The 21,356-nt window shown below is 38.2% G+C and overlaps 1 protein-coding gene and 2 long non-coding RNA genes across 3 annotated transcripts; 1 reads left to right on the top strand and 2 right to left on the bottom strand.

Moving 5' to 3' along the window:
• The first annotated feature begins 395 nt into the window (after positions 1-395).
• On the top strand, positions 396-20,207 carry LOC132103386 (tumor necrosis factor ligand superfamily member 10-like). Its single transcript, XM_059508459.1, has 5 exons — positions 396-774; positions 5,936-6,085; positions 16,013-16,049; positions 16,263-16,364; positions 18,913-20,207. Exons 1-5 carry the CDS (start codon positions 577-579, stop codon positions 19,365-19,367), a joined length of 942 nt encoding a protein of 313 aa, XP_059364442.1. The 5' UTR covers positions 396-576; the 3' UTR covers positions 19,368-20,207.
• LOC132103399 (uncharacterized) lies at positions 3,354-5,938 on the bottom strand. The gene is made up of 4 exons (XR_009423371.1): positions 5,633-5,938; positions 5,408-5,536; positions 4,332-4,433; positions 3,354-4,229 (listed from the first exon to the last, which is right to left on the bottom strand). It is a non-coding gene; the product is annotated as an uncharacterized LOC132103399 (long non-coding RNA).
• LOC132103404 (uncharacterized) lies at positions 12,582-19,305 on the bottom strand. Its single transcript, XR_009423379.1, has 3 exons — positions 19,167-19,305; positions 17,232-17,305; positions 12,582-15,005 (listed from the first exon to the last, which is right to left on the bottom strand). It is a non-coding gene; the product is annotated as an uncharacterized LOC132103404 (long non-coding RNA).
• Positions 20,208-21,356: the final 1,149 nt, after the last annotated feature.

Here is a 21,356-nt window from a genome sequence, read left to right as displayed (position 1 = left end):
TCATGAATATATTGTAAAAAAAAAAAATTTAATCCTTATCCTTATTCTCATACAGTAAATAATAAACAACTGGGAAAACTTGTGCGGCCATTTAAATATTGTTATCGCATTGGAGTAAAAAAGGACGAGCTCAGTTTAACGGGTTTCTGTAGCATGGAAAAAGAGCATTCTGGGCTTTTCGGTAGGTTGGGAGAATATGACAAATATTATTTAATATACGATGCCACAATAACGATTTAAAATGTTCAATATGAATCCATTATTACATTTATTCCTATTGCAGTTGTTCTCAGTGGGTCATCTTGTATGAGGAAAAGGGTTAAGGAAGTAATGATTTGTAGCCTACCTTGAGAAACTCTCAAGACTCAACCCACCAGACACACACACACACACACACACACACACGCGCACACGCACAACCCAAGTCTACAGCATTATTTGTGAGTGCATGCGAGTGTGGGATAGACTCGACCCTCCCACGGCCGCTCTGCGCCAACAAGGAGTTTATTCAACGTCCCGTTGCTGATTTCTATTTGTTTGTCTCTAACCGCGTATCTACTCAGTCTTAGGAATGCCATGGCTACTCAGAACAACCAGGATTACTTCAGGTCGGTCAGCAGCGAGTCCACCACATACATGATGGTTCCGGCGAACAGCCACGGTCGAGACGCGCCGTCAAAGTTATGGATCGCGATGGTGGTGATCGTGGTGGTCGTGCTGCAGATCGCTTCGACCACCGGACTCTTTGTCTACTTAAACATGTCTTTATCGCAGGTAAGGCACAGTTATTTAAGTTGCACTGATTCTTTTCTTGTCGCACAGGCCGTGACTTCAGTGAGTTTCGTGCCAATATTTTTGGCCATCACAGGCGCGTTCGGGGAGACGGCGCGTTCAAAACACAGTGCACTTCATAGACAGCGTGTTTACTCTTATTTCCAGCGCTCATGATGCCGCAAAATGCTGTCAAGGCAGCGTACTAAGTTTTGAAACACGGTTTGCAGCAGAGGAGAACATCTACGAAGTTGCAGATCCAGCAGCAGTGATGCATCCGTTTATATTCCAAGATACAGAGGGAACGCTGTTAGGATATTAGGCAAGCAACGCAGGGAGATTGGGATGGGAAAAGGGTTTTTGTTTCTTTTCATTTAATCGGGCCATTTGTTGTTTAGTGGGGATTGACGCGTTAAAGGCTTTCACAGAATATCAACACAATGATTCCATCAAACTGTTAGAAGAATCAAATCCCATTTAATGTGTGCTTGTGGGTAGTCTTCTAAAAAAGAAATACAAGTGTGAATATCAAATTATTAACAGCATGAATTAATTTGGCAAAACTGCACACACACACACACACACACACACACACACACACACACACACAACTAAAACACGATTACTCAATCAAAAGACTAAGACAAGGAAGTCATGTTGTTTTGCTACATTGTCTTCAAAAGTTCATATGCATGCTTTACTACCTTGTCTGGATTCAGCACGATACATGGATAACAACAGGTGCTTGAAATACACACAACAGCATAGAATACAACATCAATTTTCTATAAATCAGAATCACAATGTTGAGATTAATGGATACGTATCATTTTAAAAATGTCAAGTATGCTTAACATTTAGTGCATATCTATCATTCTCTGCCTTTTGTGATGAAATAATGCGTTTAAACATACTCTGAGCCATATTTCTGAAGGCTAATCAAGTTGAGAAACCAAAGGTTGAGGTAGGATAATGTAAATTCAGTTGAATATTAAAAAAAAACTCTGAACCCATATTGAGGTTATTTCAAACTAAAATATGAAGACTATATTTGAAGTTTCTAACAGGGCTGTAATACTCTCAATATAAAAGTGATCTTTGAACAGCAAAACCTGTAAAACGATACCACTTGGTGAGATAAGACTGATTGTTTAAAATAAATGCTCTACCTCTGAAAGGAAAAAGAAAGTGAGGTTAATTCACGGTCACACTGTGAGACTGTAAACACAACAGGGAGGGTAATGGCAGAAGCTCCCACGCAAGTTGTCACCATTGGATTTAAACAGAGTGGAATCTGACCTATTTATAAGTAACTATGATTGACAAAATCCATTTAGATTAGGTGTCAGACTGAGCTGACTGACTGGTGCCTGCTTTTGGGACAGCAGTTTAGTTTATACCAGCCCCAATCTTCTTTTCCCTCACACGTTGATACATGTAGTTCTAGATAGCCCTTTCATCAACAATAACAGAAATTCACTGTAAAGCAATACCCTGCAACCAAATGTGTGTCTCCTCTCGGGCTCCCCTTGCTAAACCTCCTGTGACATTTTCCATTGCCAAGATCCACAACATCTCACTCTCTCACCCCTCTGTTTTTCCCCTCCCCTTCTTGTTCTGTCTTTATTCTTATTCAATTTCCTTCTGTCTTTCCCTCTAGTTCTCATTTTAATATCATGGTTTTTATGTAGAACATATAATTATAGCTAACTGTGGCTGCTTTTCTCTGATAATTCTTTGTGGATTCAAGTTACGTTATGTTTGCCAGGCCCAAAGAAGGCATGGATAGTTTCCAGTGTTACATGGACTGGTTCAACCTTAAATACAAAACTGACAAGAGGACAAAGCTCTAGATACATTTCACCAATATAAAGTGACTTTTTCGAGATATTTAAGAAATGTTTAGAATTTGTTATCCTGCAATTAAATTGAGTAGGGAGCACAGGGTAGCTTTTTATTTTTGTAGTTCCTAAGTAAATCAAACTAGGCCAAGCAATGATTCACTTTTCAGAATAAATTTTGTGTAACGCATAAGACACTTACTTCTCTAATAAATCTGAGAAGGGTTTGAAATATCTCCTGGTCTATTTCACAGGCCCTGGTTATGATGGAGTTTCAGTTGTACATGAATAGAAATCCTTAGGAAAATATTTTTATAGATTAAACTTCACTGTGGTGTTTGCTAAAGGATTAAATATCTTTTTTCCCCCAAAGGGACAGTCATCAATTCAACACATTGACAAGGTGAAAAAGCAAGAAAAGCCGAATAGAATTGTGAGAAATGTTGACAATAAAGACACATATGCACTGGCTTTCTTTTTCACACACAGCTGTTGCCAAATGAGCATTCTTTCAGCAGTAACATAAATATCCTGTGCTCACTGTTGTTGCACTGACCAGATGGGATGCTCACAGTGTTGTCCTAAAAGATGTGTAAACACCTCCATTTTACTCCATTATCAGAGTCTGCAAGGACAAACAAATCCCTGGTTTACACCAACCAAACGATGCTACTCCCTCATTTAGCGCCATTAGCACAGTAATAAAAACTCTGCAGACTGAATGTTCCACCGACACATGGGGGCATTTTATCAGCCTTTATTTGACAATAATCAAATTTAACGTAAAAAGTACTTTTCTGACGTGATTAGCCCCAAAAGGAGGCTAAAACATGCAATTCAGTCAAGTAACTTGAGTTAAGATAAGTTCATAATCACACCAATCTGTCCATGTCATGTTTAAATTCTGTATTAATTACGTGTGGAGAAAAAAAACTAAACATATCCTACTTCTCAGAAGTACTTAGATATTCTAGTAGAGCGAGATGACTGTTGGGGCCCCATTTGGATGGGGAAAAGAAGCCGGGGTCCACCGACAGAAACATAGTTAGTATTCTAGAAGTGTAACATTCAGACAGACAGAGCAGAAGGTGCCGGCAATGGCCTGAGACTTCATAGAACACCCGGTGGCTTTAAAAACGCATCACAATGGACTTTTAATAAGGCCTGTCTTCGTTGGCGATTTACCAGAGATTTATGAGCCAATGATAAAAGCCAAGACAAAGGCGATTATAAGAAAAAAAAAAAAAGGATTGTTACCCTTGGCAACCGGGGCTTTTGCCACACACAATGGCACCGGTCATTGTAAAGTCGAATGCGTGTATGTACAGGTGCATACTAGAGGGCCAATGGCATGCTGACTATGCACTGTATCAGAAACTTTAACTCATTGTTTGTCAACACGCCTATATCAAGGATCACTTGTAGTCATGTGCTAATTTTAGAGAAACTCGTCATTGTGTGTAAAGCACCTACTGAACTTGTTTGAATACTCTTCTTTGTATGAGTCTAAATAAAAAACAAACTTTGTTCCTTGTTTCCTTTTTAACATGATTTATTGCTTTAAGAGACTAGTCGACCCTAGGCCAGAGAGAGAGGTTTTGACTTCAGTGTGGTCTTCTGGAGAACGAAAAAGAAAGAGAATAATCTCCTCAGAGTTGGTTTTTTGCCAAATGCACAAATTGAATATTTGTCTGGAATTTCCTTTGAAGACCTGTAAACCTGTAGCCCTCTGGGAGCTCATCCGAAGATGCAGGGCTTCAGTCATTTAGATCATGACCAACTTTCAGGCTGCTTTCCTTTCTTTGAGACCGCAGGGGGGAACTAGAAAAAACATACACATGGATCAGGAGTAACCATAAAAAGAGAGAAGCGAGAGGAAGGGTGAGACGTTATAGTGAGATGCAGAGACAGAGAGCCCCTAGCATGGATTTAAGTTACACGCCTGGTTTCTCTTATTTAATCCTTTCCCAAAAAAGCAATGGATGTGGAATGAAGCAGAAAGTTCAGTGGTGGCTTCTTTCCCCAGCTACAGAAATGAGGGCTAACACTGAAGCATTGTTCCCCATTTCCTGCTGCCCTCTCTGAGATCAGAACCACTAGCCAACCAATGACTCAATACCACCATCTATGTTGATTTTACTTCATTAAGCGAATTTTGAGCTACATGATTTTTGTGAGTCGGCCCATCTATGAACGATTACGTATAGCAATACTGTCAAGAGTTTACATGTATTAAGAATGTAGCAGCATTGACCCAGAGTTTTTAATTTATTGGGTGTAACTCATGATGACAAATGATACATTTCTGGCTCACACTTCTCCGCACAGTAATTTAGATTCCATCCAGGGCACGTGTGACTGACCCATTTCTAAAAGAGAAAACTAAATATAACCTTGTCACCCTATATGAAGTGAAGTGACGTGTGGCTAAGTATGGTGTCTCATACTCAGAATTTGTGCTCTGCATTTAACCCATCCAAGCACACACAGCAGTGAGCACACACACACACAGTGAACACACACCCGGAGCAGTGGGCAGCCCAAGATTACCCATGAGACAAAACCACAAATGGGTTGTCGATCAACACAAACGAAGGAGCCTAGCCCCAATACTGTAAGTCCTTCCAGGACTAGGACCAACCTTGTTTGTGTGGTCACACAAGAAATTGCAAAACAGGTTTCAGATCAGTCTTGAGCGGTTCCTGTGTGCGCAGCCCTGCTCAATATATGGGACCCTCATTACCTGCCAGACTTGCTTTGATAACCATAACGTGGTGAAAATTAACGAAACGTACCTTCTGCTGCCACGCTCTGTTGGCAACTGGAGAGTCATTAAGAGATTTGGTGGACCGTGACTCAAGGCTTCAAAATTGCACACAGAGATCCTTAACTGGCGACATATTTCTAGGAGAGACTCCGAGTTTCTGAACAGAGACAGAAAGAGAGTGAACGTCACAGAACATAAGACCAAGGTCTTCAGAGCAAGGTCATTTGAAAGTACCTCATTATGTAGGACATACCTCTCCAGCTGGCTCAAGGTCTTAAGCTGAACTTGTACCCCATTGGCTTTCCATAGAAAGCCCGATTGCAGATGTTCTCATCTACTTTCCTGGAAAGGGTCAAGAGGGATACATGCCCTCATTTTGAACTTTTTGAGCAGACTGTTTCCTCATTGAGCATGCCTTCAGCACCCTGTTGATTTTTCCCAATTTACTTCCTAAACCAAAGTGTTGTTTTCATTGTTCCTTGGGGTGACATTTTATTCAAACCTAATTTTAATGTACTGAATTGGGCTTGTTTTAAAACTTGTATCCTATTGGCAGGTTAAAAATCAGGGGGTTACAGAAGAGCTGCGGTGCTTGGGCTTGCTCAACGCCCTGGATAAAGACCGGGACATTCCCGAAGACCTGGCCCAATTGTTTGGAGAACCCTGCATCAAGCTGGCTGAGGGTATCAAAGCCTATATTTCCAAGGTGAGTTCACGTCTCAGTTTGATTATACTTGTTGCACAACATTCTGCCTTCATTTGTTGGGATATCTGTTGAGGCAGGCCATGTCTTAATAACAGCTATTAAAAACATAATCTGCCTTTCCAATGCATGGGCACAATTGTAGACAACAGTATTAAGTGAAGCTCCTCACAGCATGAAGCAACATGCTATTACCATAAATGTGTCCTGGCAAGTGATTACAATCTCCTTAGGGAAGAAAACTGGATGGTTGAGTCATGGGAGAGTTTTTCATTTTATGCTCCGTTGTAGAGGGTGAGTCAGCGCTTGTCCCGATCATGAACCAGCCTAGCAGTCATAGCTCAGATTTTAAAGAAATGGCTTGGTTTTCCCCTTGCGTGGCTGGTTATCCCTTCAGCATTTAGCTTTTTCCCCTCACAGCCTTCCAGTGGTGGTTACATTAATAAAACTGACATGTTTGAAAGCCTGGGGCTTTGTTTTTTAGCAAGTCTTGTTCTAAAGGTGTGAATAGACTTACAGAGCATCAAGTAGTAAAGTCAAACACATATCTACATTAAACACAATACCGTTGAAAAGTTTGAGATCGGTACAATTTTTAAAAAATTTTTGATAGAGCTCTTATGTTCAGCAATGCTGCATTTATTTGAAGCTGAATTGTTGCTCAGGAAACATTCATTATTATTATTATTATTATTAAAATTGGAAACACATTCTTGCTGCTTTATATTTGAGTGGAAACTGAAATATATATATATATATATATATATATATATATATATATATATATATATATATATATATATAAAAATTTCAGGGATCATTGGCTACGTTCACACTGCAGGCTGAAATGACCCAATTCCGATTTTTTTGCCCCTATGCGACACAGATCCGATCTTTTCAAATGTGACCCAGGCCACTTGGGTATGTGGTCCTGAATCCAATACGTATCCGATCTTTTGAAATGTGACCTCCATCTGAGTACCCGACCCGTACGTCATTGATATGCTACAAACGTCATACGTCTGCGTTCAAGTAGGCGGGAACGAGAAGATAAACTGATGAATTTCTGTATTAGTGAAGCCACTCACATCAGTATCCCACCACTCCTGGCTGCGACTCCGCACCCACACGTTTTGTTGTGGATTGTAATTGTGCTTTAATATTGCAAAAAGAGCTCTGCTGTTGACTACACTGTTGTTGACATCCATGTTTAACGTTAGCTACTTCCGCAAACAACGAGTGACGTCGTTGAGTGTTGAGTACTCTTCTGCGCATGCGGGTCACTTCTGGGTCATTTCACGTTCACACAGGAGATCACAAAAGGTCGCATTTAATTGAAAATGTGAACGTCCTTGCAAATAAATCGTTTTTTTTTTCAAAAAATCGGAATTGAGCATTAAGCCCTGCAGTGTGAACGTAGCCATTGATGAATAGAAAACAACAGCATTAATTTAAAATATAAACTGTATCCATGTAAAAGTCTTTAATGTAACTTTTTCACCATGCATCCTTTGTAAAAAAAAAAATATGAATTTCTTTATAAAAATGGTTTTCAAACATTTGAACTCTAGTATTATATGTTAAGGCAGAAGGCAAAAATGTATATTCTGTCCAAATAAATTAATATAAAACATGAACAATTATATATAAATTATTCACAAATAAAATTAATTAAACACTCTTTAAAGTGCCCCTATTATGCCATTTTTAAGGTTCCTAATATTATTTTGGGAGTCTCCTATAATAGGTTTAAATGCATGCAAGGTCAAAATACACTTTCATTTTCCGAAAATATGCATTTAATAGCATCTCATTTTCCAATTCGTTCGAAGCAGTTCTAAGATTCAGTCTCTTAAACCCCTCCTTTCTGTGAGCCTACTCTGCTCTGATTGGTCAGATGGCTCAGTCTGCTATGATTGGTCCACCGCTTACTGCACGCGTCAGAAACAAAACACCCAACTGCCATAGTTCCATATTTTGAACACTCTATAGAAAATATAAACATTTGGTATTTATCATACTTACACGTTGTGATTTAGTTGAGCCAGCTGGTCCAAATAAACTGGATACTGAGCCATTTTTCAAGAGCAAGCGTTTAGGAAATCTGTGTTGAACTACCCCAAAATTAGAGAAGCAGTCATCAGTAAAATGATAAAATGACAGTAAAACACACACACACACAAAAAAAAGATTGTACTGTTGTGAATTTTAACCACTGATTCTTTGCAGACTCATCTACAACAAATTTACTCTCACAGCGTAGGACACAGTGTCTTCTCAACATTATGTAAACCATACAAACAAGCGACAGTGTTTGAGGGCGAGTCAAGTTGTTCGCAGCCGGCCAACTTAGAACATAGGCATTATGCAAATGTGGTTCCCTGTAATGTGTAGCTTTCACGGAAGTGGAATTAGAATACTGGCGACTTTTTTAGACTGATTTTTTTATATTTTGGGAGACGATGACTTTATCTATCATACACGTTTAGCTTTACAACCTTGCAAATCCTTTACATTCACATACAGCTACATTACACACTGCATGAAAGGCAATATTCAAAACTGTATAATAGGGGCACTTTAACATCAGAGGATTACTGTTATGGTACCAATATATTGTGCGTGCTGTGTGTCCCTATTTGATTTTATCATCCAGTGTCAGACTGAATAAATAGCTATATGGTTATTGGTTAACTTTATCCAATAGCCTAGATGTCCTAAGTGACATCAGCAGAAAAGAAAATGTTGTTTCAGAGGAGAAAGACATTCTTTGTTTGGAACAACCTGCACCAATGAATCATTAACAATAAACCAGGAAACATTAGAAAGTAAATAGGGTTCATTTTGACTATGCTTTTCATTATGGTGGAAGTGTCGCAACTTCTGCCATTTTTCTTTAGTAATTTTCCTTGCCACTTCTTTGTTTACCCAAGTCCCTCAGGTCTGGGAATATATGTTATCATATTTACGGAGCATGTCTACCCCGTCCTCCCTCCTGCCGCTATGTGCAACAGCCCGTGCGTACCGTGAAATCTTCCACTACTAATTGAGTGAGGCTGCAAACAATTTATTGGCACTTAGAGACAGAGACATTTGCCTCATAATTAAAAACACATGTGCCACTTCTGAGAGATGCAATTATGGTGCATTAAAGAATTCCCTGTTCATGTTAGATGATCGGTCAGTGGAAAAAGTAAACAAATAATGGGAGTTTTGCCAAATAAAAAGATAACATGAGGGTTAGACCAGTACATGAATCTCAACACACATAAAGAGAGAAAACATGATGTATACGTGCATGTATTTGCTTGCATGTTCACGCATCAATACGAAAAAGAGGGTGAGATTCAGATTCAGATAAAGGAGGAGGATATTTTCACGCAGAGAAAGAAACAGGCCGAACAAGCACACGCTGAGGCTTCAGGCTCTTTTCCAGCTTCATGTCAGCACAGAGGTAAAGCACACAGAAAAAGAATAAGAGGACAAGGAAGAACGAAAGGAGTGTTCGCGGCAAAGGCAGTGAATGAGCGAGTGAAGAGAGATGAAGGAAATGCATGTTTCTGAAGTGAAGGCTTCAGAATCCAGAGAATGCCAGAACACCTGGTAGTTATTATGGAGGGCTCAAAAAAAAAAAGCAAAAAGCAAATTCAGATGTCCTCCAGATTCTCGACTTTAGCCGGACTCAGCACACAAACAGCATACAGACGTGCAGTATATGCAAACCGCTGACCATTGTTGCTCCCTGACTTTCCGTGGCCCTTGTCCGGCTTTGGTGTAAAACGTAATGCGGAATGATTGCATAGCTAACAAGAGCAAACCCTGCAAGAGTTCGGTGAATTCTCCAAACAGATGGCCACGTCCACAGAGAATCACATGCAGAATACAAGTCTTTAACACTTTAACACAAGTCAACAAATCAAAAGACACTACAACATCTTGGCCAGAACGGATACGATCCAGTCTAGAAATAATATCAGCATTCCAAAGAATATTATATGCTTAACCTATACACTCCGCAGCAGCCACTTGAGTCCTCTCAATATCCCTAAATCCCTCCTCAGTTTCCTGCAAAGCTAAATGGGACGTTTTGTCCCCATTCTCTGCTTGTCTCGGATTCTCCTAATGACTCATTAGATGAGGAAGCATCTCGTCTTCAGGCTCACATCCGCAGCATTGCATCACCGTCGGCGTCTGAAACAGATTTACGATGAAAGCAGTGATCATACTCGGGGCATCCCGCCAGCCGCAAGATTTTCCGCCAGCCTTAGAACAAACACAAAGGCCATCTCTGTGTGCGCTCTAACCTTTATCTTCTGCATGATCATTGCTCAAAGACCGTGTTTTCGATGGTGTGGTTGGTTTTACAACATGCGGTTTCTCTGGATGAATGTATTGTTTGTTTCAGAAATCTATGGGAAACTACTAGCTTGTGGATGTGGATTAGATTTGATAACAAGCAAACATGAGATTTGCAACGGTGAAAAAGGGTAAAAAGAAAGAAAAAGAGAAAACGTTAATAAAGTAATAAAGGGCTGTCCAGTTGGTGTTCTCATGTTGCGCTGCATGGAGTTACACGATGGCTCGCCTCCTGCCAAAAATGTGCTGAGCTCTCAAAGCTGGTATTACTTAAGAGTCGAATTTCAGCGAGTGCTCCACAGTGACCTTCCATCTAAAAAAAAGGAGAGAGAGAGAGAGAGAAAGAAAGAGAGATTAAGTTGGGTTTAAAGCCTCGGAAGTCTTCAAGTCCATTCTCTACACCAAAAGAGATATTGAAGACAACCGGTCACATCTTTAAAACCCCATTAAGTGTCACTGTAGCAGAGAGCCCTGACTAAAGAAAGAGCAGGAAGACACAGGCACAAACATAACTAATCATGTCTGCTGTTTTTAATGTACAGGGTAGGTTTGCACCAGCACTTGTAAGTCCTAAATTCAATTCAGTTCACGTTTATTTGTATAGCGCTTTCCACCATAAAATTACAAAGCAGTTTTCACAGAAAATTAAAGTTTCTACATTATATTTAGCCGTAGCTTATCAGTAATGACTATGTCAAGGTAATGTCCATATTGCAGAAATGTACAGTAAAAATCATGCAGTAAGTTAATGACAAACATGTATTCAAACAAACAAACAAACAGTGAACACTATTAACAGCAATGATTATATGTTGCGATCAAATGTATAGCAATTTATTTGGTAGTTTTGTATGTTGATTCAGGGTTGTCGTCATCTGAGGTAGGGTTGGACGATTAATCGAAAAGTAATCAAAACCGAGATTCAGAACCTCTAACCCACGTAATTTTCCCATGTCGGTTATTTCGGTTTTTCAATCTTGTTAATACTTCCCCCTTAAAAGCATACTACCGCGTGTGTAGCCACATGACTCTGCTCTCCAGTCAGTGGCATAAAAGCAAAACACGGAGGTGAACGCCGGTTCAACACATAGTGATGGCCTTGCTTCTTCACTAAACTTTGTCAGTTGTATTTGTTTTATGGTTTGGACATTCAAGCGATTACATGATCGGATGTGTATTATTATATCGAGCTACCATGTTAGCGCTAGGGCTGTCAAAAAATAATAAAACATAAAAAAATAGTTTATATAGTTATAAGATTGTTATAACTAAAAATAGTTATAGTTCTTTAAGCTACTTAATTATAATTGGTTTATAAACATTATTTAAAATATTATGCACTTTTTTTCACAGTCATATTTTCTTCTGCTTTGAATAAACGTGCATTAATAATATTTTGCCCAATGCGCCCTCTTGTGGCCTCAGAAGAGAAGCCAAAAGCTTTTCTTCACCCTAACTAAAATTATGTATTTAAAAATAACTGCTGATAGTGAGCTATGATGTCAGATCGCTCTTTCAATAGGAAAAAATGTCTCCCCTTTAATAGTCAATCATATTCACAGTACAAATCTTGTCAGTCAACTATGAGGGCAAAAAAACAAAACAGAAACAAAATAATCGTTCATTAATCGTAATCGAGGTAAAATGTTCAATTAATCGAGGTTTTGATTTTAGGCCATAATCGTCCAGCCCTAATCTGAGGTCTTCAGAAGGGTTGGCATCTTCTCTTTTCAGGTGTTTGGTCATCTCAGATCTTCGTATCCAGCCTGAAGCTAAATATGAACATAAAGTTCACATTGTAATTTGTTCATAATTTGGATGCACCATTAGTAGTGTGTAGTCTCATAAACTGACACCGGACTGTATTCATCCAAAAAGTTGTCTTCAATTTTTTTTAACACAATTAATTTTCATAGAAATGTGATACATAAATCATGAAAAAATTAATGCTATAAATAATTATTATATACCTATATATTTATTTATTTAGGAACGGTATACCAAGATAAATGTCTTATTTATATATTCAAGATAAATGTCTTTTTTATGAATAATTTCATTCAACAAGGGTGCACTAAATTAAATAAAAAGTGTCAGCAAAAACAGTGTTTAAAAATTTCTACTTTTTTAATATTCTGTGTAATCAAAAATTCTGAAATAAAACTGTATCACCGTTTCCGCAAAAATATTAAGCATGCACAACCATTTTCAGCCTTGATAATAATAAGAAATGTTTTACTTTTGTGTACCAAATCAGCATATTAGAATGATTTATGGAGTACTGTGTGACAATTGTAAGTAATGGCTGCTAAAAATTAAGCTTTGCATCACAGGAATAAATTACTTTTTAAAATATATTAAAACAATATATTTGTTCTATATTGTAATAATATTTCACAATATTTCTTCTTTTTTTATACTACATTTTTGATCAAATAAATCTTAAGCATGAGACGTCTTCTTTCAAAGAACATTTAAAAAAAAACGTGTACTGACCCCCAACTATAGAACAATATATATGTCACAAAAAGTATGCTCTCACTGATGTAATCCAATCAGTCTGTCATATTACTGGCAGACCAGCTGAATAACATCCTCCTGGTCAAAAGGTTTCATAAATATTTAGTTCATACAAAGGCTAACTTTTGATTTAAGTGTAACAGTCCAATGATCAAATTTTTTTGGTTGTAATGTAGTTTTCATTTCCGCTACAGCTAAGATAAACTAAGTTGTAACTTAGAAGCAGCCGTCCCAGGTTAATAGATGCAGACTTTTACAGAAGGGGAGAGAAAGAGATAAAAAGAGAGATGAATTCTCATAATGCTTAAGATCAGACTGTTGTGCTCTGTAGTGGAACGTGGAGGGCTCTGTTGAAGGGGGCTGAGGTATAGAGGAATGGGGTCAACCTCAGACAGCAGCCAAGAATGGCAGGAAACAACTTGTAAGCATACACACACACCCCATTCATTCAAAGGCCAATAACAGGCGTGCACTGATTTTATCCAGGCAGAGTGTGCGTACAGTAAAATATAGTGTGTGTATGCTGTGGGTTATTAGCCATTTACCTGAGTCACACTGAACAAAGTCTAGCGCTCTGAGATTTATTGTTTGCCGTGCATGCTCTATGCCCCAAGGAAAGCAACAATTATTTATTAATAATCCTCCTGGAGGAAGAGAACATGCTGTGCTTCAGAATCTCAGCGACGGAGCAAACTCTGGAAATTACAGCTGTTTTAAAGTATTGGATTGCCGCCTGACTAAGCTTTGCTGGAGAGGATGCTAATGACTGTGTGCATGCATTCACCAGCTTCCTGCTCCTTGAATGAAGGAGAAATCTTCTTTGGTCGTTCGTCTTTTCTGGCGCACGAGTGCAGGGGGCCAAAGGTTTAATGCCGGGTGTGTTTATTGTTATTGTTGAGGTCTTTGAATGGGTCTGTTCTCTGGCCTCCACCTAATGAACTATGTTGTGTTTTCCAGAAAACAAATTGTGCAGTGACTTCAACTAGACCTCACTGACTCTCTAGGGAAAAAAAAGACTGTGTGATGGATTCTTCACTCTTAAAAATAAAGTTGTTTCACGATGCCATAGCAGTTCATCTGAAGAACCTTTCTGTTTCACAAAAGGTTATTTGTGGTGAAGGAAGTTTCTTCAGATTATAAAAACGCAAGAAAGAGATGACTGAATGGTTCTTTGTGGAACCAAAAATGGTTCTTCTATGGCATCGCTTGAAGAACCTTTTGAAGCACCTTTATTTTTAAGAGTGTTATTGTAATTTCTGTCATAAATGGGAACCAATCCAAAAGGATCCTATTGGGATCAACTAAAAATCCCATAAGATCTTACTGGATAAACCAAAAGTCCTACGGGAGTTTTAGATTCTTAAATGATTCTTACAGTCCTTACAGAACATTTGTCCAGAAAGGAGTTTAAAAATTTTGAAAGATATTTTTAAATTACTTTTGGTGTCACATTTTTTTTGAAAGTTATGATCCTTTTTGATCAGTTATAACAGAAAGCCCAACTGGATTCCATCAGGAGCTATCGGTCTCTCTTTTTGTCCTAGCAACCACCCCAAACACCCTAGTAACCATCTTACAGTACATCATCATAGCAACATCCTAGCAATCTGTCTATCTGTCCATCCATCCATCCATCAAGAAAAGTAGAATATTACATAGCAGAGTAAATAAAATAAAGCAGCATAGCAGGAAAATGAAAATATTTATAAAGACAATTGAAATGATTTCGGTCTATCCGTCTTGTTCTCTTTTTCCTTCTGTCTTTCTTGTATGACATGCTGCATGTACAAGAACATGCTTGTAAAATAGCCCTTTATCTGCTCCATATGTGAGATGTGGAATTGATTTCAGGATCATTTACCAGAAATTATGGTGAAAAAGTCAAATCCATCTCTGCTGTGGCCTGGGTAAGATTATGTCATGATATAAAGGCTGCAGGCGCTCGGCTTTCTGATGAATGGAGAGAGAGAGAGAGAGAGCCAAGAACAACAGAGACTCCATCACACACTCACTCTTGGATGATGCCAGACAGAAAGGGAACGGGGAGCTGGGGACAGACAGAGAGAGAAGGGGATAAACTATTATTCCTTAAGAAGAAGAAAAAACACAGTCATGCCAGAAAGCTAAAATTACATTGCTTCAAAATGCTGTTTATATTTTAACACAGACAGTAATACACAAAATAATGTACTGCGAAACACTGAAAGGCAAAACATCATACATTTTATAGACTAAAATTTATTGTAAAACGTACAAATTTTATATTTCTCATAACTATGGTATTTAAGAGGCATTTAACCTTTATCCAATACGCATTCAAGAGAGTGGAAGGAAAGTGTGAGGAGAGGTCAAAACCTGCTTGAGGGAGTTGGGTTCAACTTTGGCTTGTAACTGAGTAGTTTTTTTTTTTAATCTGAACAACTTTATGGATCATATGGAATATATTTTTGCGCTGCTTTCCTGATGAAATTATGTGTTAGCATGGTATTTTTTTGCTAAATAGTGTTAATGCATCGATCCAGTCCCATTTTTATCAAATCATCAGAGTCAATTAGTTTCATTTGGGTAAATCAGACGGTGTTTGGAACACACTTAATCCAAGAGCTGAGGCTGGCCCGAGGCGATGGAAACCAGCCGCTTATCAGTTTTTAGTTCAAGACCCAGCCGGTGGGACTAATGGTCTGGATACTGGGGTTTTACTGATTGAAATATCTGAAAAACTACCCTTGAGAAAGGTGACCTTAAAAACTATTCTTAGCTGTTCCAGCTCATCACAAAACAATCATTTCTGTCCTTAAAAACTGCCGTCTTCAAAGGCTGAAAATAAAAGAAGTGTTTCTGTAATCAAATGGATTTAACTTATATTGCTGTTTTGTAACTTTAACTTTAGTCGTCTGCCTGTGAGACAAGAAACAAAAACAAAAACCGAAAAGGAACAAAGACTTGCTCATAAAACTGAATCATCCAGTTTCACATTCCTGTTAACAATCTAGAATTTGAAGAATCATCATATGTCACTGTACTAATGGGAGCATTTTCGTATTTTTGCCACAGGTTACAGATAGTATCATCTCCAAACAGGCTTTCCACGGTGAGTGTATGATCAGTCATTTCTCTGTAATCAGCATAGTCACAATGACAGCATACAGCACAATGCTAGAGACACCAGGAACAATGACTAAAATAGACTGTACCAAAACACAGTGCGGTTCAGATAACAGGTTAAGATGTCTTGCGCAACACCAGTAAATATTTTATGATCTGTCTGAATGTGCTGAATGTCTACTGTCTGTCCCTTTCTCAGAAGCAAGAGCCATACCTCATTCATATAATACATCAGGGTCGAAGTTCATGACCACAGTGACACAGCGACCGTCAGCCCACCTGACTCTTAGCAGCCTACCAGGTGAGCTTGTGTGTGTGTGTGTGTGTGTGTGTGTGTACAGTCCCAGACGAAACTTTGGACATACCCATCTGTTCTTTATTTTTACATTTTAGAGTCAACAACACTGATCAATTTAGAAAAAAATAAATAATAATAATAATAATGAATAATAATAAATAAATAAATATTCTTCTAAAATTAAATAAGTAAAATGAAAAACTCTATTATTAATAAAATAATATAAAAATAACAATCATTTTAAATTAAAATGAGTCTGTAAAAATAATTTAACTTGAGCATATAATATTAAGCTCTTTGAAAAAAAACATATTTTGTTCAACGCTCACCTTTTACAATCCAATCACTTCCTGATTTATGAAAGTCCTGCTCTGCATTTTTCAGTGTTCAGTGTTCTTTTAGTATCTGTACTATTTTATTATTTGTATTAGTATTATAATGTATGTAGTATTATATTATATTTTGAACTAGGTTTTATTTTTATATTTTCAGTTTAAATTTTAATTTTAGTAATACATTTTAGCACTTTAAGACCTTGTTTCATTTCAGTTAATTGTCAAGGCAACATTTCTAATTTTTCAGAGCTTTAGAACTAAATCTTTAAGCTCATAATAAACACATTTGAGACTTCAATACACTAGATGACTTTTGTCTAATTCTTTCCCCTGATTTGCAGTCTAGACGAGTCGACGCTAGTTACTGAAATTCAGAGCCAGTCTGCAGATTTCTGTCACTTAGCATATAATGCTCAGTTTTTTCTCTGTAACCATTTATGAAGTGGCAAGGGTATGATGCCTTGTGTTTTAAAATTTGCTCAGATTTTAAAAGTCATATAGTGTATTTCATGCAGCACTGTTACTAGTACCGTACATGCACATGCTTTTTGTACCCTCCATTGACTGTTCATGACCCATCCATCCATAAGATCCCGATGTCAAAAATGCCTGGCAGACAGATGCAAAGAAAAAAAAAATTGTTTAATTAATTAGCAACTGTACAGTAATATCACTAAATATCCCAAAATCTTGTCTGCTCCTTTGAAGTTCGATTATAGTTCCTCGGATCAAAGTCCTGTTTACTGTGTGCTTGCCAGAAAACAAAAAAGAGATTTATTCAGTGACGCATCCCAGAAGGAAATGAAACCAAGTCAAACCAGCTTTGTTTCTGGAGCACAAGTCACAAGTCTGACCACTAAACTACAAGGGAGTGTTTTTATTTTTTACACATACATGCATTATTCACAAACCTGTCTGCACAGTGTTTGATGATGGATCACATACACACAATATGAAAATTGCACGTGCCGTTAACTTCAAAAAGCCGAAACTGTTTAATCCATGAGAACATCTATATTAACTTGGGCTTATACACATCTGTACTTCATGTGTGTATCGCTTTATCAACTTTTGTCAGAAGAACAGCCCTTTTAAAACTTTTTGAAGCAGTAAATCTAAGAGCAGGTCTAGTGTGTTATTGATCTTCTTTGAGGAATGTGTGCTCATTGTGTTTGAGGAACATGCCACCCGCTCCTCCATGTGATCTACACCTCCCTTCCTCCTCTTTCTCTCTCTGTTCTTCAATTTTTTACTCTGTGACTTCCTCTCCTGTGCAGCCATACCTTCCCGTTCTGGTCTCTCCTGTACTCTTAAGACAATCCACCAATCTTTCATTTCTCGTGAATTATGTGCCTTGCCTTAACTGGCAACGGCTCCTTGTCTTGGAACAATTTTTTTTTTGTCATGAATTATTTGTCTTTTCACATTCAGATTACCTTTGACATAATTTAATGCTCACTTAAAGGTAATCTTTAAAACACTAATAATTTTATAACACTGGTAAATGTAATCTTTAGCAAATCTCTAAATTCATGTAAATTATACTGTATGTTTGTGATGTATGTGATACCTAAATTCACCTGTTCCATTTAAAATTATGTTCGATTTTATTGCTTTTTAAAATTATTTTGCACAAAATATTGTTTCATTTTAATATCAGTAATTTATCGGTTATCAGCCATAACATGAAAAATTATCTGCTTTCTCGTTACTGGCCATTATTAACGTTTGCAATTCATCAATTAACAATCCAATCACTTGCCGATGAATGAAAGTCCCATTCCACATTTTTCTTTTGGCATCTACATATTATTATTCATTAAAATTTTGAACTGACTTTTATTTTTATATTTTCAGCTTTATAAGATTGACATTTTTGCTTCATTTTAAGTAATTTTGTTATGTGCTTTTGCCATTTTATTCTCTTTTGTTTTCAGTATTAATCATTTTAGTATTTCAGCTTAACCTTGTCATTTCAGTTAGTTGCAAAGGCAACACTTCTAACTTTCCTCCCATTTTTATTTCTGCTTTATTTCAGTTAATGACAATTAATTGAAATAAATCTATATTTATATTTAGTTTTGGTTAACAATAACAACACTGGTTACATTGAATGTCAAAATGTTTCCCTTAAAAATACATACTTTACAGAAGTAAACTCGATTGTGAATTGTGTTTCATGCTACCCTAAAGTCCGCCTTCTCTCTTTTTCTCAGTTGGTGCTCAATACTTCACCCCTCAACCAGACCTGCACCAGTCCTGCCGCCACCCTGTACGTTCCTGGGCCAACCAGAGCTTCGGCGCCCATCTGCACAACATGACACTGGCTAATGGACGCCTTCGCGTACCCCAGGGCGGCCGCTACTACCTGTACTCCCAGGTGTACTTCCGCTACCCCTCTCCCAGCGAGGGTGATCAAAACAGCGTGAGCCACCAGCTGGTTCAGTGCATCTATAAGAAAACCTCCTACCTGAGGCCGATTCAGCTGCTGAAGGGAGTGGGGACCAAATGCTGGGCTCCGGACGCAGAATATGCCCTTCACTCAGTGTACCAAGGCGGCCTGTTTGAGCTGCAAGCAGGCGACGAGGTCTTTGTGTCCGTCTCATCTCCCACAATGGTTTACGGTGAGGACTCTTCTAGCTACTTTGGAGCTTTCCGTCTGGACCTGTAAGAACATATCAGAGGAGCTAAACCAGGACTTATCCCATTGGGTGGATAGTTTTGGGGCTGCGACCCAAAGAGAAAAGACTTCATCGTTCAACTTCCCTTTCCTTAAGACTTCAAATATATGAAGGATGTGTGACATTTCAGACAAGGTTATTTCTTTTAAAGACAGAGGAATGTATGTATATTTCTACAGATCACATCTAAGATGTGAACCTTTGAAACGGTAGCAAAAAATGAAGAGGAGAGACAAAAACTCACATAAAGTGAATCAGTGCCAATCGTGTTTAGGTTTTAACGTGTGAACCCGCTAGAGGGGAATATTTTCTGAACAGCGGATCTAAAACAGTTTTAAAAACAGAGATATGAGAAGAGAATGATGACAGCGGGAATGTGGAGGAAAGAAAGATGAGAGGGGAAGTATGCAGCTCTGCCAGCCTCAAAGGAGCATCCTGGCAGTGTGCAAGACTGTGGAATTCTCCCCGTCCTGTCAGACCCGCGGAACAACATGCCCGGACAAGAAAAGGACCTAAAAAAAGTTCACATGCACACATAAACACAGAGGAATTCAGCTTGTTGCATAGATCGCATTTAAGAGCACTCACTTTCTTGAGCATTTATGGCTTCAACGCATAAAAAACACACCGATAAGATACAACACACACATATATATATACGTTTTGTCTCAGATACAAATCATTTTTACAAGTCTCCCTCTGCTGTCTGATCTGGGGGGCAGGAGGAAGTACTGTCAGGGAGGGACGCACAGAGACACATGCTTCCCAGCTCACGTGGTGCCAGCCATATGAAAGCTTAAATAAACACTACGCTACATGGTTTGTTGAAATGTCATATAATGCTTCTTTTTTGTTAGTGTGCTGTACACACATCCAAAACCACTCTCCAAGTGGCCTGACAAGTGCCTCTTCTTAGTTGTACATCCATCTCTTTCTCTATGTGGTTGGTTGGTTGGTTCAACCTGTGTATATAAGATTGTATTTAATTCAGAATCATTAGGTTTGGAAATGAATGTAGAAGCGTTGTAATGTTCTCCCATGAAAATGCCACAAAATGTGCCTCACACTGTAAATGTAATGCAGTGGCATTCTCCAAATGAAACGTTTTTTTTTTTCTGAGGGAAAAGTGTTCGAAGTAGGAGTGGGTGGGAGTGATTATTTTCCACCGTAAATGATCGAGTGCTGTCACAATGGTGTTTCTGAGAATGAGAACAAACACTTGCTTGGGATTCATTGTAAACCCAGAGCATGTTTTCTTCTCTCTGGACTCTGCCCCAGTTTTTACTGATAAAGTCAGTGAGGCCCCTGCCAAGACAGTGCCTTAAATCACATTATACAGCAAGAGTGAACGAGCCAAGACTCTTTGTGGCATTTAACTATGTTCATAATATTAGTTATACCACACATTACAAAACTTCATTCTGTCTGACTCTTATCTGCAGTTAGTCTGGATTAGGAAACTTGGATGTTGAATTAATCCAAAACAAATTATTCTTCAGCGGGTTAATGCTTTTGGCACAAGTGCACTTCTCTCGACTGGTATAACATGCCGCAATGCCAAAATCTCTCTATACAGGGTGCTTTTTTTTTTAATGTCTTAAGGGAATGTAATGTCAGAAACCACTAGACTTGATCTCTGGTTTCATAGACAAGGCTTAAACCTAGTCCCAGAATAAAATGCATGTCTGGGCTGTTTTAACTTAAAAAAAACTTGCACTGACTGATCTTAAAATATGTCAGATTCATTGTTTTATCTCAAGATGCACAGTACTGTTTTTATCTAAGGCATATTTCTAAAAACTACTTAAATGTCCTAATTGAATTATGGCCTAATCCTGGTTTAACCCAAGCCCTGTTTGTGAATCCGGGCCTGTATGTGTGAGTGCCTTTGGGTTGTCGTTATGCACTGATCGGAGACCACACTCAATCTTAACACTAAGTTTAATCATGTTTAGTGAGGTTCAAAGTATGTTTTAGAT

Source organism: Carassius carassius, chromosome 2 (assembly GCF_963082965.1).
Source record: "Carassius carassius chromosome 2, fCarCar2.1, whole genome shotgun sequence".
NCBI classification, from domain to species: Eukaryota; Metazoa; Chordata; class Actinopteri; order Cypriniformes; family Cyprinidae; genus Carassius; species Carassius carassius.
This window is presented reverse-complemented; position numbering and strand designations above follow the sequence as displayed.